At 36.4% G+C, this 14,962-nt stretch overlaps 1 protein-coding gene and 1 long non-coding RNA gene across 3 annotated transcripts in view; one reads left to right on the top strand and one right to left on the bottom strand.

Annotated features, from left to right (window-relative positions):
- The window catches only part of LOC306845060, a 428,848-nt gene that overhangs the window by 333,379 nt on the left and 80,507 nt on the right, over nucleotides 1–14,962 (top strand). The window lies entirely within an intron of this gene.
- LOC306845211 (dedicator of cytokinesis protein 9-like) overlaps nucleotides 1–14,962 on the bottom strand; it is a 92,365-nt gene that overhangs the window by 16,370 nt on the left and 61,033 nt on the right. For both annotated transcript variants that reach the window (XM_079377873.1, XM_079377874.1), the window contains exons 20-44: nucleotides 14,277–14,388; nucleotides 13,914–14,032; nucleotides 12,792–12,878; nucleotides 12,328–12,420; nucleotides 12,118–12,233; nucleotides 11,965–12,034; nucleotides 11,750–11,875; nucleotides 11,576–11,647; nucleotides 11,191–11,337; nucleotides 10,949–11,032; nucleotides 9,208–9,319; nucleotides 8,243–8,421; nucleotides 7,733–7,840; nucleotides 7,540–7,651; nucleotides 7,285–7,415; nucleotides 5,983–6,097; nucleotides 5,832–5,898; nucleotides 5,675–5,722; nucleotides 3,151–3,287; nucleotides 2,583–2,689; nucleotides 2,352–2,489; nucleotides 1,674–1,856; nucleotides 1,304–1,417; nucleotides 644–859; nucleotides 363–420 (exon numbers count right to left, since the gene is read on the bottom strand). In XM_079377873.1, coding sequence (XP_079233999.1) covers nucleotides 363–420; nucleotides 644–859; nucleotides 1,304–1,417; nucleotides 1,674–1,856; nucleotides 2,352–2,489; nucleotides 2,583–2,689; nucleotides 3,151–3,287; nucleotides 5,675–5,722; nucleotides 5,832–5,898; nucleotides 5,983–6,097; nucleotides 7,285–7,415; nucleotides 7,540–7,651; nucleotides 7,733–7,840; nucleotides 8,243–8,421; nucleotides 9,208–9,319; nucleotides 10,949–11,032; nucleotides 11,191–11,337; nucleotides 11,576–11,647; nucleotides 11,750–11,875; nucleotides 11,965–12,034; nucleotides 12,118–12,233; nucleotides 12,328–12,420; nucleotides 12,792–12,878; nucleotides 13,914–14,032; nucleotides 14,277–14,388 — 2,851 coding nt within the window. The remainder of the gene's footprint in view (nucleotides 1–362; nucleotides 421–643; nucleotides 860–1,303; nucleotides 1,418–1,673; nucleotides 1,857–2,351; nucleotides 2,490–2,582; nucleotides 2,690–3,150; nucleotides 3,288–5,674; nucleotides 5,723–5,831; nucleotides 5,899–5,982; nucleotides 6,098–7,284; nucleotides 7,416–7,539; nucleotides 7,652–7,732; nucleotides 7,841–8,242; nucleotides 8,422–9,207; nucleotides 9,320–10,948; nucleotides 11,033–11,190; nucleotides 11,338–11,575; nucleotides 11,648–11,749; nucleotides 11,876–11,964; nucleotides 12,035–12,117; nucleotides 12,234–12,327; nucleotides 12,421–12,791; nucleotides 12,879–13,913; nucleotides 14,033–14,276; nucleotides 14,389–14,962) is intronic.

Here is a 14,962-nt window from a genome sequence, read left to right on the forward strand (position 1 = left end):
AATACTAAAAAATAAGTTAATTATCAAAGCTTACAAAGCATTTTTGATAAGCCAGACAAAAAATTATTTTATTTTTATTTATTTATTTATTACTTTGGCCAAAGCGATTAATATATGATATACTGTGTCTCATGCATTGTAACTTCTGTAGTTAATGCTTGCTTTTACAAGCCACATTTGTTCACAATTTTCTTCAAGTAATGATTCAAGTTAAGTATTTTACGTAAATAGTTCACAAACTGTGTGCTGTAATGAACCAGAATATCCATTTCAGTGGGCAAATATTATATCTTGATTTTAAAAAAAGTTCATTTCTTCTGACTGCAATCTATATTTACTGTGCCCCCTAGTGGACTCCTTACCTTTCCTCTTCAGGTACTCTGCCACAAGTGCTGCCACATGCACGTAACACATCGCTGCCTAAAGAAAAAATAAGCCACTGATGTAACGTTATCCATCAACCATTGTTTTACTATATCACCAAACAAACTGATGCTGAATGAACTGTTAACTCAAATACTGAGTGAAGAACAGCTAAATTAAAGAGAATGTGTTTAACCTAATTTAGTTATTTGGCTAATTAAGTTTTTTTTACTTTTTAGTTTTCTTTAATTTATTGATTAGTATAAATTGGCCAGCTTGCCTCAGACAGATCTCCATTCTTCACGTGGATTTTAGCCATACTATCTAGCCAGGTTTTGCGCAGCTCAGGGGTGCTGGTGTAGGATTTGGCCAGGCTGTACTGCAGGTCCACCAGCATCTCTGGGTCTTTTTCATGTTCCTTCATCTGCTCAGTGGCCATCAGTACCGTCCGGATCCGCTTGGTCAGGTCCTTCACATCCGATGGGAAAGCAGTGTGCTGAAAGAACAGGAAGAGAGAGTGCATAATAGGCAAACAGTCACGTCTGATGACATATTCACTGATTTGAATTTGAAAAGCTGGTGATCTACATGAGTTTGTAGTGTTCAATGTTATTCTGACATTCATATTTATTGTTAACATTTATGTAGATGCTTCCTTAAGACTTTTACCCAGATTTTTGCCCCAATTTGCAGTCTGGAGTTGACATTATTTGCTGCAAGTAATAGCCAGTGTAGAGATTTTGGGCACTCATATTTAACCAAATTCACTGAAAAACTACCCATGATTTCAGAGGATAAAGTCTGTAAGTGATGATGCTTATTAATCTGTTCATCAGATTAAAAGACATGTAGGGCATTCCAGCATTTACTCAGATTGCAATCTACATTATAATAATATGTATATTGTATATACTGTATAAATGGAAATTTCTAATTTTACCTTTACAGTTTTATCACTGTTGGCACAATTATTAATGATGGACAGTGACTGCTGGAACCGTGTCCCTCCAATCCCGATGACATCAGCGATCAGCTGACTCACTGCAATCACCACCTGAGAAAAAACTTTTCAAATAAATCGCCAGGAATTTCAGCCAGATTGTGTTTTTCAAGTTAAAAAAATGGCTAGTATTGATTCTAGATTGCAAAAGGGCTCTCTAGATCAGTGGTTCTCAACCAGTGGCCCCAGGACCCAATAGGGGGCCACATCAAATCTCCAAGGGGGTAGAAAGATGACTTAAAATTATTTGACTGACACTTCTGGTGTTTATTTGACCCCCCTCCCCATTACTCTCTTATCCCTCTCTTACCTGCAGGTGTGTGCGGACAAAGGACTTCCTGCCATTGTACTCAAAGTTGCTCTTCATGAGGAAATAGAGCAGGTGGGCGGCATCACTGCGTATGGAGCTCAGTTTGGAATTACAGCACTTCAGGATCTCATAGCAAAAACAGGCACACATATCCGCCCGTCCATCAAAAAATGTACAGGGAAACTGAGAAAGACAGAAAAAGACTTGAGACTTATGAACAAAATAATGAACAACACTATTATGTGTTCATCATGTGTACACTTATGTTGGACATTTTATTACGCAATTATGTGATTTGAATACTAAAATCAATGGCGGGAAGAGTAAATTGACTGATGTTTTGATGAATCGTAGTCATTGACTTCCATAGTACTTTTTTCCATACTATGGAAGTCAATGGCTACCAGCAACTGTTTGGAAACCAACATTCTTCAAAATATCTTCTGTGTTCAACAGAAGAAAGAAACCCAGGTTTCGACAGAATTTTCAGTTTTGGGTGAACTATCCCTTTGAAGGGCTGGTGAGGAAATATATCAGAAAATATTGGATTTTAAAAACTTTAATTACTATTTTGCTTGTTTGATCCATAAATAAACCATTTTAAATGTAAACTGCCAGGGTCTCCATTGGGGATTTTCTTCTCTGATATCCTACAAATTAAATGGCTGTTTTGATTACCTTGTAAATGAAGGTACGGAGGGAGGTGAAGACTTGCTTCAGTGCTGTCTCTGACTGGGGGATCTGAAGGAAACAGAGGTGCACCTGGAAAACCTTCTTCATCAGTGGGTTATGACCCAAATCTGCACACAGCTGGGTCTGTGGATACATGGTTTAATATGAGAGTGCTTCAAGGAAGAACTGAACTTTGACTTGTACTAGTAAACACACACTTCCACTTGTTGTCTATACCTTAAAGCCCATAATGAAGACACTGAGTGTGTCCAGCACAGTCAAGCACACCTCCGTTGAGACGTTAGCCTCCAGGAGACACACGTCAGCATCACCATGGCAATACGCTGGAGGAGAAAGAGGAAAAGAAAGATCATATCATTTAATAACTAAACTGAACAGAAGTGAGATAAGCTGCTTTGGCCTCTCAGTATTGCTTTGCTGTCTCTGGTTGGACTACATCAGTGGTTCTCAAGCCTGGTCCTGGAAGACTGTTAGAGTATTTCAGAACCAGGATTGAAAAACCATTGGATTTCAACTCTTAATTCATTCTGCATTGAAGATGGCGCAAAGGATGGCTTATAGAATATGCATAGCACTATACTTTTTGGTTCCCTTGAAACCCAAGAAGCTCTTACCGGTTAGTCTACAAAGACCCCAAGAACAAATTCTCAGACTGAAACATACACACACACAGTGTAACTTTCATGATTGTCAAAGCACATTAAATTCTTCTAAATGTTCAGCTTAGAGAGGTTGTGAAGGGTGATGAGTAATTAAGAAATGAATGTGTGTTAATGTGTCTTACTGTGGTTGAAAGTGTGTGCGTTCTCCAGGCTGCCCAGCTGGTGTAAGCGTGTGTGCATGACGCCCCCTCTGTTACGAGACACAGGAAGAGTCAACGACTTCCTGTCCTGAGCCATAAATCCCACCCCATCCTGGCTTCTGAGGGAAAACGAAGCCTTTATTAGAGATCTGGTGAGTTGACAATCATATACATACAGTATAAAAATGCAACTATGTAGGGGTCACGTCATAGATGTCATGAGGTCTGCTTATATTGTTATGTGTGAACGTAAAATACCACGTTCCACACTCTCTTGCCGCATTTTCCCAAAGTTTGGGGTTTATTACAATTTAAAACTGTTTTGTATATTAATATATTTTAAAATGTAATTTATTCAAATAAAGGCAGCCATTATCAATCAATCAGCAGCCATTACTCCAGTCTTCAGTGTCACATAATCTAATACGATTAATAGAAATCTAATATGCTGATTTGAAGCTTACGCAACTCTCAATTTCTTTTTATTATCAATGTTAAAAACAGTTGTGCTGTTTAATATTTTTGAATGGCAGTGTACCCTTAAGACAAGCAGCTTCTTTGAACATGAAATGAGTAACAGCAACTTATGATCAGCAGTTTTGCTGACAAGTCAATATAATTTGCATTATCTATTCTTCAATAAAAGCCTTGCATTGTTTTATGACAGGTTCACCAAACAACCCATGCTAAAATGTGCAATACACAAACTATCAAGGTCGGATTGAAATGATCAAGGAGTGTATTTCTAGTTTCAACAGATGGTTTTGTTGGACATTTTGAAGTTTTGAAATTATTATTTATTTCAAAATATCAACGAAAGCTTGATTTCTCATGATATGACCCCTTTAAAACACCTGCATTCCCTATGGTTGACTTCTACTGTATTTCTGACAATGTATATTCCTTTCATCATATTATATAAATATGATATGCCACAAAATTGCACCTGTATTACTGCTCATAAACCAACATGATGGTGTAGATGGTTTATAAAAGATGTTAATACAGTGCATTAGATGTTGGCATCCATTAGTCATACAGTTATCCACTGTACAAAGAGCAGGAAATGTGATGATGTGCACACTGGTGTGAGCATATTATTGTAGTAGATGTGTTGAATGGACACATGCAGGTGATAAATATCTAAACGGATACCACAAAACCTTTTGCTCTTAGAGTATTGAGAAAGCATGAATGTGGAAATGTTTCAGCACACACACACAGAGCAGTGAGTTAGTTGAATGAGTCAGCATGCTGTTAGTGAAGGCCGCTCAAAAGCACACAGTAGCTCTTACCCTGTTCAGGGGTGCCAGGATGCTACAGTATCACTGACTAACTGAACCCTCGCCAGCATTTCAGCCAATAAAACATACACATAAAGGAGTAGCGTCATTCAAGGTAGTGTAGGACATGATGCCATGTATGCATGTATATGTGAGTGCATGTTTAAGGCTAGAGAGAGACAGGTAGATATGAGATAGCAGTGGTGGTTTGAGCTTGCGTTTGTATGTCTGGTTTTATAGATGAGAACTGGTAAAATCATTTGTGAAAAATCTGAACTGGGGCTATCAACTGATTAAAAAATTTAAGTGAATTCATCATTCATGACATCCAGATAATTATTCATTTTTAAATCTATGAACTGATAATTAATAAAAATCAGTCACAATGAATCACAATTATTAATACATTATTATTGACCATTGCTAATTATTACCACCAAATGAGGTTAATTCAAATACATTAGGCTACATTGTAGTGACAGACAAATAAATCTTTGAACAGACATTGGAAAACGTGGCCTTGCAGGTAATTATACTGTTTTAGTTTTTTCCATGTCACTAAGCACTGGCCCAAATTAGTTAATCCTTAATGTATTATTACATTTAAAGTACATTGCTGGCATGATTATATTTACATGTAATATTGCAAAGAAATATACACAAAACAAGTAATGACAAGAAAATAATATACAATAAAATAGTATTAAAAACATTATTTAGTAAGTGAATAAATACATATATAAAATATAAATAAAATACATTGAATAAATAATGTATTGAATAAATGTATCCAATATTATATATATATATATATATATACACACACACACACTATATACATTTATTCAATACATAATGCATAAGAATACTAGAATTTTATTTGATTATTAATAAAATATAATTCATATTATTATGTAGTACTACCTTTTAAATCAATAAATGTTCTAAATTGATGCATTTGAGTAATTAGGATACGTTTTTAATGTTTTGGCAAATAAAAAAAATGTTTACTTAATGGCCTTAATGCTCCCTGATTTCCCACAAAATTAAATTGAAAGTCTTAATCAGGATACTTATTTTTTCTAATGTTTTGGCATAAATATCCTCTTTAACATAAATATGAGTACTTTATGTTCCCGCTAAAATACGTATGATTTACTGTAGCACCAAAATTCAAAGACTTCTAAGAATTCTTAGATCGGTAGGAGCAAAACATTTTTTACCTGGCAATGAATCTCTTCCCCATATACCTGAACTGATGTAGACACACTCTGTGCATGAGAGAGAGAGAGAGAAATGAACTGAGTGCTCAGCATTAAGTTACAGGACCTCCGTACTCTGATGCTCTGATGTGATTTAGTACCAGTCTAAATGACTTACTCTACTAAAGTGAAAAAGTCCATCAGCTCAGAGGTTGTAGCTTTGTTCCAGTATGTAAATAAGGCATCTGGAAAAATAATCAAAAGTGAGGACAATCATGAACAAAGGTATGTGGAATTTGAAAATTAAAGCCATGTGTGGATGTTCTTACCTTCAGACATGCTCTTTAAGACATGGAGGAAACACATGAGCAGGTTTTTGATTTCTTCTCTATTCAATTTATCACAGCGCAGCATAGAGCTACCCAGAGCGGAGGCTGACTGGGTCTGTCGTACAGACACACACACACACACACGCACGCATAAAGTATATAATGGAAGACACATCAAAATATCACATCACAGTACACTGTGTGGGCCCAGCCTCCATCAGAAGCTTCACTGCTCACCCCTAAATGACTTTAAGTGAGCAAAAAACACCCCACCACATGCACAGAGCTGGAAAAATACAATGTGAGAAAGACATGCAACACCCTCATGATGTATAAAAGATTAAAGAGATGGAAGCACACACACTCCCCAGATGGGGACACTCTAGGGTTGCTCTACTTGTATGGTGTCAGTAATTCTGTTAGTGTCATTATCGTAGAGGGCAGGGCTTGAAAGCAATGAGAAATCCATTGTGACACGTTTGGCTGCCCGGCTGAGAGGGGCGGAGTCCTCTGGCTCAAGGGGGAGGGGCAACACGGTAAGGGTGTGCCTACGTGTAAACCTCTCTTTCGGCTAAGAGGTCAGAGGTCAAGGGTGAGAGGGGAGAATAAGAGTCAGGAATGATTAAGGGAAACTTATTAGCAACAGCTACATGTCTTACTCTAAATACAGCTGAATAACAGAGGCTCAGTTAAAGCAGTATGGTGCCATTTACATCCTTATGATACTTCAATATATTTAAGTTTGTTTAGTAAGTAATACAAAACCTGAATCATTTGAAAGATTTTTTTTCTAAAACGTTTTTTTTTTCTGTATTTTAAAACAAAAGTATGTATTTTGGGGATTATTTGTTTAATAATAGATTACTTAAAACACCAATGTCTATGGAGGTTTTGGCTCTGCTAGTAAAATGTGATTTCTTTTCAATTGAGTTGTTAAAAAAAAAAAAAACAGAAATTTTCAGGCTCTGTTGCCTAGAAATGACCCAGGGAGTGAGAAATGCAGCATAACAGATGTTTCATGACCTCACACGTTCATGTAACGTATAAGACACATGTGGAAAAGTTAAAACATCACAGCTCTAGTTAAAGGCCCCCTGAGCACATTTGGAGGAGGAGGGAACTCCCCCTGAACATTTAATACATCCATTTGACATTGTTTTTAAAAGACAAAGTCAAGTCCATTTTAATTTTGTAAAGAGCTTTTCAGAGTACATATTATGAACGCAGCAGATTCTATTTAAACAATGCAGATAAGAGATTATTTTAGGCCTGATGGACATCATAACTGTTATTCAACTTTACCTTATCGAGGGAGCTGGTCTTCTCATTAGTCTTCTCGGGGATGCTGTTTCCTGAGTCTGTGCTGACCAGAGAACCTCGAGAGTCAGCGTGACGCACAGAGCCAATGTTAGGCGTAGAGGTGTGAGGAGAGGCTATGCACAAAATAAACTTCATTCATATAAGGAAATCATTCACAGAAACATCTCCTGATCATCTCACTGCTGCTAGAAGGTGAAAAGCCTGAGTTGCTGGTAGTTTTTGATTCTTATTACTCACCAGTTCCTGAGATTACCCCAAATACATCTTTATGAAGGCTGTTGTCAAGGTTGCCAACAGGCTTTTGAGGCGTTACTGTAGAGATGCTGGCAAGATGTTCATCTCGCCCATTCTGAGGAGATGGCATATGAAATGTAAGGGTTGCTCAAATTGTAAATAATAGACTGATAAGAAAGTATGGAAGATGATTCACCTGGTTGGTGTTAAAATTCGACGTGTCTCTCACATTCAATCTGTGAACGTTCTCCTGCAGCAACCCAAACAAGGGTAGATAGAGCGTCGCCAACCTTGCCTGCTGACTCTGTGCACACATACACAGATACACAGCTGAGATATTTACTGGTTAAAATCAATGTCTGTTTAAGGCAAGTCAATTCACCCCGTGGCAATCTTGGAAGTGCTTCTGGGCACTGTTTTTTAAATAGGCGATTGGCGTACAAGTATAGCTCCTATGTACTTGAACTGAGAAAGAACAAAAATATACAAAATATACAATATACAAAATAAGATTATGTTCAATACAGTATCACTCAAAAGTTTGGGTTCATTATTCTTTTTCTAAGAAGTTAATTCTATTTTTTTGTTATTTGTTAAGCCACTGTAAGGCAGTTACAAAATTAAGAAAACCCTTAGTGCAAACACCCTTAATTTTAAAACAGTTATTTTTCTGAACTTGAGGGGTTTGTTGCAACTGTGCACTGACCTTCGAGGCATAGCGATCATCAAATGTGTGTTTGATCATCAGACTCTTGAGAACCTGAATGGCGATCTGACGGACGTCCCCAAACTCCTGAAGTGCCCCACACACCTCCCTCAATAACAAACCCACTAGGAAGTGATTCCTGCAGAAATCATCAGTCAGTGAATAGTCCAACTGTAGATCTATAAAGACAGAGAAAGAAAGACATTACATCACAAACACTGAATGTAACCACCAGCTAATTTAAAACTGTGTTCGAAAGTTTCAGCTCAAATATCCTGCTTAAAAGACCAAAGAAAACTAGTTGAGAAAAATGCTGTTTTGTATTTAACAATGCCTTAAAACTACAACTTTTTATAATAAAACCAAGAGCACTGATTTGATTTATGCACTTTAAATTACAATTTGACTGGTACAGCAAATCACAATAAACACACATACACAAGATGATATTTCACAGACAGACTCAACAGCCAGTTCATGGACGGTTATTACAAAACAAAGGTAAATAGAACAGTTTTAAACACCAAATCAATCATCCAGACTTATGAATGAATTAGCTTATTTTGCACATCAACATATGTAAGACATTCCCCATAAAACCATCATAGCAGTTATGACACTGAAGAGAGATATAGACTGTGTCATTAAGACTAGACACATGAACATTGTTCAGTGCCTGGCAAGCAGGACTGCTCACCTACTGTTCTTGCATGAGTCTCCTTAACGTGACACAGAAAAGCTAGCACACACAAAGAAAGAGGAAACAGTGGACAAGGACGGCAGAAGACAATCATATGAGCAAAAGGTACAGAAAGCCCAAAGAACAGAAGCCACATAGGGAGGAAAGAAGAATTCTATTACATCTAATTCTCCTGATGAACAACTAAACCTTTCAAGAGAGATGCCAGATCATTTTTTAGACTATCTCAACAACAGTGTGCTGTAAAATACTGCTGTATGTTTACCTTGAAACCTCTGAATGCGGCCCTTCCCAAAAGGCATGGGTAGATTGAGTGGGATGTAATGTTCATGATTACACACTACCCGCAGAAACTCAAACTTAAACTCATACAGCGTCTGCAAGACACAGAGACACAATTATATTATATTATAATAAGTCAATAAGATTATTTGAAAAGAAAATCATATTTTTATTCAGCATATTAAATTAATCAAAAGTAATATAAATATATATATATATATATATATATATATATATATATATATATATATATATATATATATATAATTTTACAAAAGATTTCTATTTCAAGTAAATGCTTTTTAACTTTCTATTTATCAAAGAATCCTGAAAAAAAATATCACGGCTTTCACAAAAATATTAAGCAGAAACTGTTGATAATCATCACTGACAATGATAACAAATGTTTCTTGAGCACCAGATCAGCATATTAGAATGATTTTTGAAGCATCATGTGACACTGAAGATTGGAGTAGTGATGCTGAAAATTCAGCGTTGCCACCAAAATATATTAAAATAGAAATTAGTTATTTTAAATTGTAATAATATTTTAAATATTACTCTTTTAATGTGTTTTGGATCAAAAACAACAACAACAACAAAAACGCTGCCTTGGTGAGCATTGCTTTCAAAAACATTAAAAAATCTTACAGACCCCAAACCTATTATATTATATTATATTATTACTAGAAACATGATATAATGTGCTTGATAATGTTTACTAATAAACTTTTTACACATTAAAATGTTTAAAATGCTTACAAATGTCATTAAACTTTTAGTTCATATGATCATACACTTCTTGAAAATCTACAAATGATTTTTAAATAATTTGTAGATTTTTAAAAAAGTACATGACCATATGAAATTCAATTTATGACATTTGTAAGCATTAACTAATGATCTGCATTTTATAATATTTGTTAATGATTTATTAATTAAGCTTTTTAATCATTGTAAACATGTCATGAGTCCGGGCCCTGCAGTTTTGCCTTTCTCCACCAGAGGTCCCCATCTCCCTTCCTCCCAGACTTCATTCCCCTAACTCCACTCAGCTGCCACATTACACACACCTGTCACATTATTACAGTCATTACACCCGCACCTGTTCCCCATTGCCACAGACTATATAGTCTCCCTTTTCTCACCGCTCGGCCTGGTTGCATTATTTGTTATTTGAATTGTTATTTGTAAATGTGTGGTAGTGGTTTTGTTTCTAGTGTTTGCTCTGGTCTGGGATACATGCACTGTGCTGCCGTTTTGTATCCCAGTCCTTTTCGGTTTTGTTTTTTTTGTGCCGTGTTGGCCTTTGTTTAAATTAAAAGCGCCTTCCCTGCACTTGGACCCTGACTTCATCTTTTCCACGGCGCTTCTCTTAGCGTTCCGTGACACAACATTGCAAAATTATTTGAAGATTTTTAAAAAGTGCATGATCATATGAACTGAAAGCTTAAAGGTATGTGAAAGCATTTCACTTGACATAAAATAATGATCTGTTAATCATTAGGTAATGTTTAATAAATTTATCAGTAAACATTAACAAGCACATTATCTCATATTTCCAGCTAGTGTATGTGAATATATATTAACTAATGATCTGTTAAGCGTTATATAATGTTTGTAAATTATTTATTAATGGAAGTTAGTATAAAGTGTTACCGCTGCTATTAAATTATATATTGTTTTATTACTATATAATTTCATGTAACTATGCTGTTGTGTACCTTGGGATCTCCAGGTACAAAACAGGAGATGTAGTTGTTTATCTGCTTGAAGACAAATCCTCGATCCATAAAGGTAACACAGCGCTGTTGGGCAGATAGTGAGAAGACGCTGTTGTTAAATGAACTCAAAAAGTCATAAATGATACAAACCTTCAAAAACAACTCCGGATGTCTCAGAGACCACTTTGCAGACAAACCGATCAAATATTGGTGTCTCAGTGTATAAAATCAACTGGCTGTACCTTTATGAAGACAGCCAGGCTATGGTTGGCATTGCGGGCAGCATCCAGATTGTCCTTATACTTCTGTGTGATGTGAGGCATCAGCATGTTCACCAGTGTCTCCACAGCGTGGTGGAACGAAGCTGTGAATCGCTGGTTCCTGGACAGCTAAGAAAATTAATAAAAGCAGCATGGTAAACTACCTAATACAGCATCCATGGCAAACAGTCTTTTTATTTGAGTTAATTTCCTTTGTTGATAACAGTGAAGGTATATAATGTTTTCACTGTTTTAACCAGGATATTTTGGAAACCACTATGGTTATCATGCTAATGTTGTGGTTAAGTAGTAAAGTAAAGGTGCATTTTTAGTAAAGGAGAGTTCATTGAGGCATATAATTGTTTACCTTGACCTTGCCACTTTCCATCAGGTACTGTGCCATTGACTTCACCAGGGCTTCAAAAAAATACCACGAATACTGAAACATCGAAGTAAACATTTTAACCATTGACAAACAGGACTCATAACAAAATTGTTGCGATTTAAGAGTTTTAAAACAGAAACTTTAAACCAAAACTACCTTGAGAAGCTTGTTGCTGGTTAAGAAGTCCGTTGAAGGCTTTAAAATGGATGTCATGGCTTTGGCCAGTTCCTCGTGGACTGTCTTACCGTTATTGGTTGAATAGGACTCTGTTTTAAACACGTACTGGAATAACAGGAACATTTTAGAAACTACAAAAGAATGACAGTGTATATTGCAGTAAATATGGCTGAATATTTCAGAACTTGATTTACCTTCACATAGGACCTCAAGTAGTGTTCTAGACCCTCTTCGTGGCACTGAGCAACAATGTGGACCATGACCCTGCAGAGGATACAGGTGGACAACATGTGAGGCAGAAAGAGAAAGACAGCATGTTCTGATTTTGGCGATTCGCCTTCTCTTACCTGGTGGTGTTTACAGCGACATCCTCATTACTGGTGGTGGTCAGAACATGAACTAGCTGGTTTAAAATAGTCGGCAGGAAGTTGATCATAACATGACCTTCCATGGCATGAAGACTCTGGAGATTAATGGGTAACGTTTTGTCATTCAGCCTACCATGATAAGAATAATTAATGCAGAAAAATCCTGCCATCTAACTTCTCTGTGCTCACCTTGAGGTATTTGACAAGCTCACCCTCAGTTGGATGGGTGGCACCAGACTGCATACTCTGGAAATGATGGAAAAAATTGTGCAGGTGCTGATCCTGAGGAGGAGAAAAGACATGTAACATGTTAGAGAATGGGAACACATAAATAAGGAACCTACGTGTGTGTGTGTACTTGTTTATGTTACATTGTGGAGACAAAATATCCCCACAAGGATAGTAAAACCTGACATTTTTGACATTGTGCGGACACGAGGGAAAACAAAATTATTAAAAATAGTAAATGATCTTTATCTGAAAGTGTAACAATGCAAACAGGTTTTCTGTAAGGGGTAGATTTAGGGTTAGGGGATAGAAATATAGTTTTGTCAGTTTAAAAGTAATAGAAGTCTATAGAAAGTCCCCACAATTCACAGAAACAAACGTGTGTGTGTGTGTGTGAGAGCGTGTGTGTGTGTGTATAGTCATACCTGAGTGTAGATAGTAGAGACCAGATGTGTAGACACTTTGAAAAGAGGACGTCCTCCATCCACCCACTTCATCTCAGGACTAGAGTGCTGCAAACACAACACCCATAAAACAATATAACATTTAAACCATTTATTTTGATTACACTGACAGATCACCCACTGAAAGATCTATTTAATGCCTTTCTTACAGACAGCAATGAGATTAAATGAAGGGCAAATGGAGACTTTTGCTGAATTTGTGCCATGCATGTTATAAAGCCATGCCTTCTCATATTTCCTTATTTAATTTTCCTGAGAAAAGAGCCAACTAATCTTTTGCATTTGTGTATGCCTTAATGTGTTTCAAAAGAGATCCCAACAAAGTCAGAGATTTCAATATGAACTCAAAAACGTTTCTCATTAAATTTAAAAGACCAAATGATCTGAGCCGCTCTATCCACAGTAGTTGTATAGCACTCTATACTCCTAATACTAATTTGTGCTTAGCTTTATTTCAATAATGACAACTCTGAACAGTTTTAGCATTTTATGGATTTGACAATGGTAATGCATTTGGTTACAGAGGACTTGATCTGGTAGAGCAAGTATAGACTTGCTACTGCCAATAGACACACAGATCCACTGCTGTGAGCGTGTAAGATTCCGTATTTTGCTACTTCATGAATAGGCATACATAAATTCTGTAACAGATCTAGACAGGTGGAGCTGGGGGATGTGGAAGATTTTAGAGGAATTGTATAGTGTGCTGCAGGACCAGTTTACAGTGAACACTGAACCAGACAATTTTAAATGCTGAGCACACAGTCCTATTGCCTGCAGAATCAGCAGAGGCCAATCAGCTTGTGCGAAGACCAAGTTGAATTATCAATGTAACAGAGTAGAACGCTATTAAAGACCAACCTCTTTCTGTGTAAAACTGATAGTATGCAACACAATCCACTCAGACAAAAGATCGATAATAATTAGAAGTAGATATTCACAAAGTATAGCAAATTAGACCACACACACAAAGGCTCAATTGCTGTACAAAGAACATGTACAGGTTCACATTTGGTCAGCAAATGGCTGAAATATTTGCCAAGAATGGCATGTTTTTGTTATGACTGCACATAGTGGGTTTACCTTGCTTACACCCTCCTGAAAGCTGAGGTAACCATTTGGTAGGTTGGACGCCACAGAGATGTGTTGCTCACTCATAACAACACGACCATCTTTAAGCAGAGGAAGCCAGGCAGAGCCCACTAACAGAAAAACAGACAGAAGTGAGATGAAGTGTGGAAGAAAATATTCAGCACATCCAAAGACTACACTTACAAATTGGCGATTGGTTGATTGGTATGCCCCTCTCTGATAATGCTGCAGAAATGTTATGCATAAAAAACAGAAAAAAACCCAACAAAAAAAAAAAAAACAGAGAAGCAAGCTCCTGGAGCCCTACCCCACGATTCAAAATATAAACACTTTCAGCAACCCAGCATGCCGTACCTGGGGTCTCCACTATGTCCCGCTTCTTTGTGCTGCTGTCACAGCTGATGTGGTAAAAAGTGAAGAGCAGGTGATGCTTTTCATGAAGTTGTGTGGGCAACTCGATTTTGATCTGCAGTACAAAAATACACCAACAATATGATTGTTTAAAAAAAAAAAAACTGAAAATGAAAAAGAAAAACTAAAATATGAAAAGATCAGTCTGAAAAATGATCAGTATCTTCAATATTTAACAACATTTTACATGGGGTTAAAACAATCCTAAATAATTAAAATACATAAATGTACATTTCAGTGTACAATGATCAGCTTCCTCATATTTAGATATCTGGTCCACTATTATCATTATATTGAGCATATTTAACTAACTATAAACGACATATTTGAAATTTTGAATATTTGAGACCACTAGTGAAAATGCTTTCATTCTGTGAATGTATACAAAAATTCCCATTAAAAATATTTATATATTATTATTATTACAAGAGCATACAACAATTCGAGTGAAAAGTTGAAATATTAGTAGAAAATTTTAGATTTTCCTAGTAATTAGTTGGTTCCCCTTTTGGTTCTACTGACAGCATTACTCAAGTTATTTGTGCAAAACATGACGATAACACCATAACATTTTTGTTTACAATTTTTCTAAATCCTAAACCTTTTTTCAGTTTAAAATTCTGAACTCC

The sequence above is a fragment of the Barbus barbus genome (assembly GCF_936440315.1).
Source record: "Barbus barbus genome assembly, chromosome: 25".
NCBI lineage: Eukaryota > Metazoa > Chordata > Actinopteri > Cypriniformes > Cyprinidae > Barbus > Barbus barbus.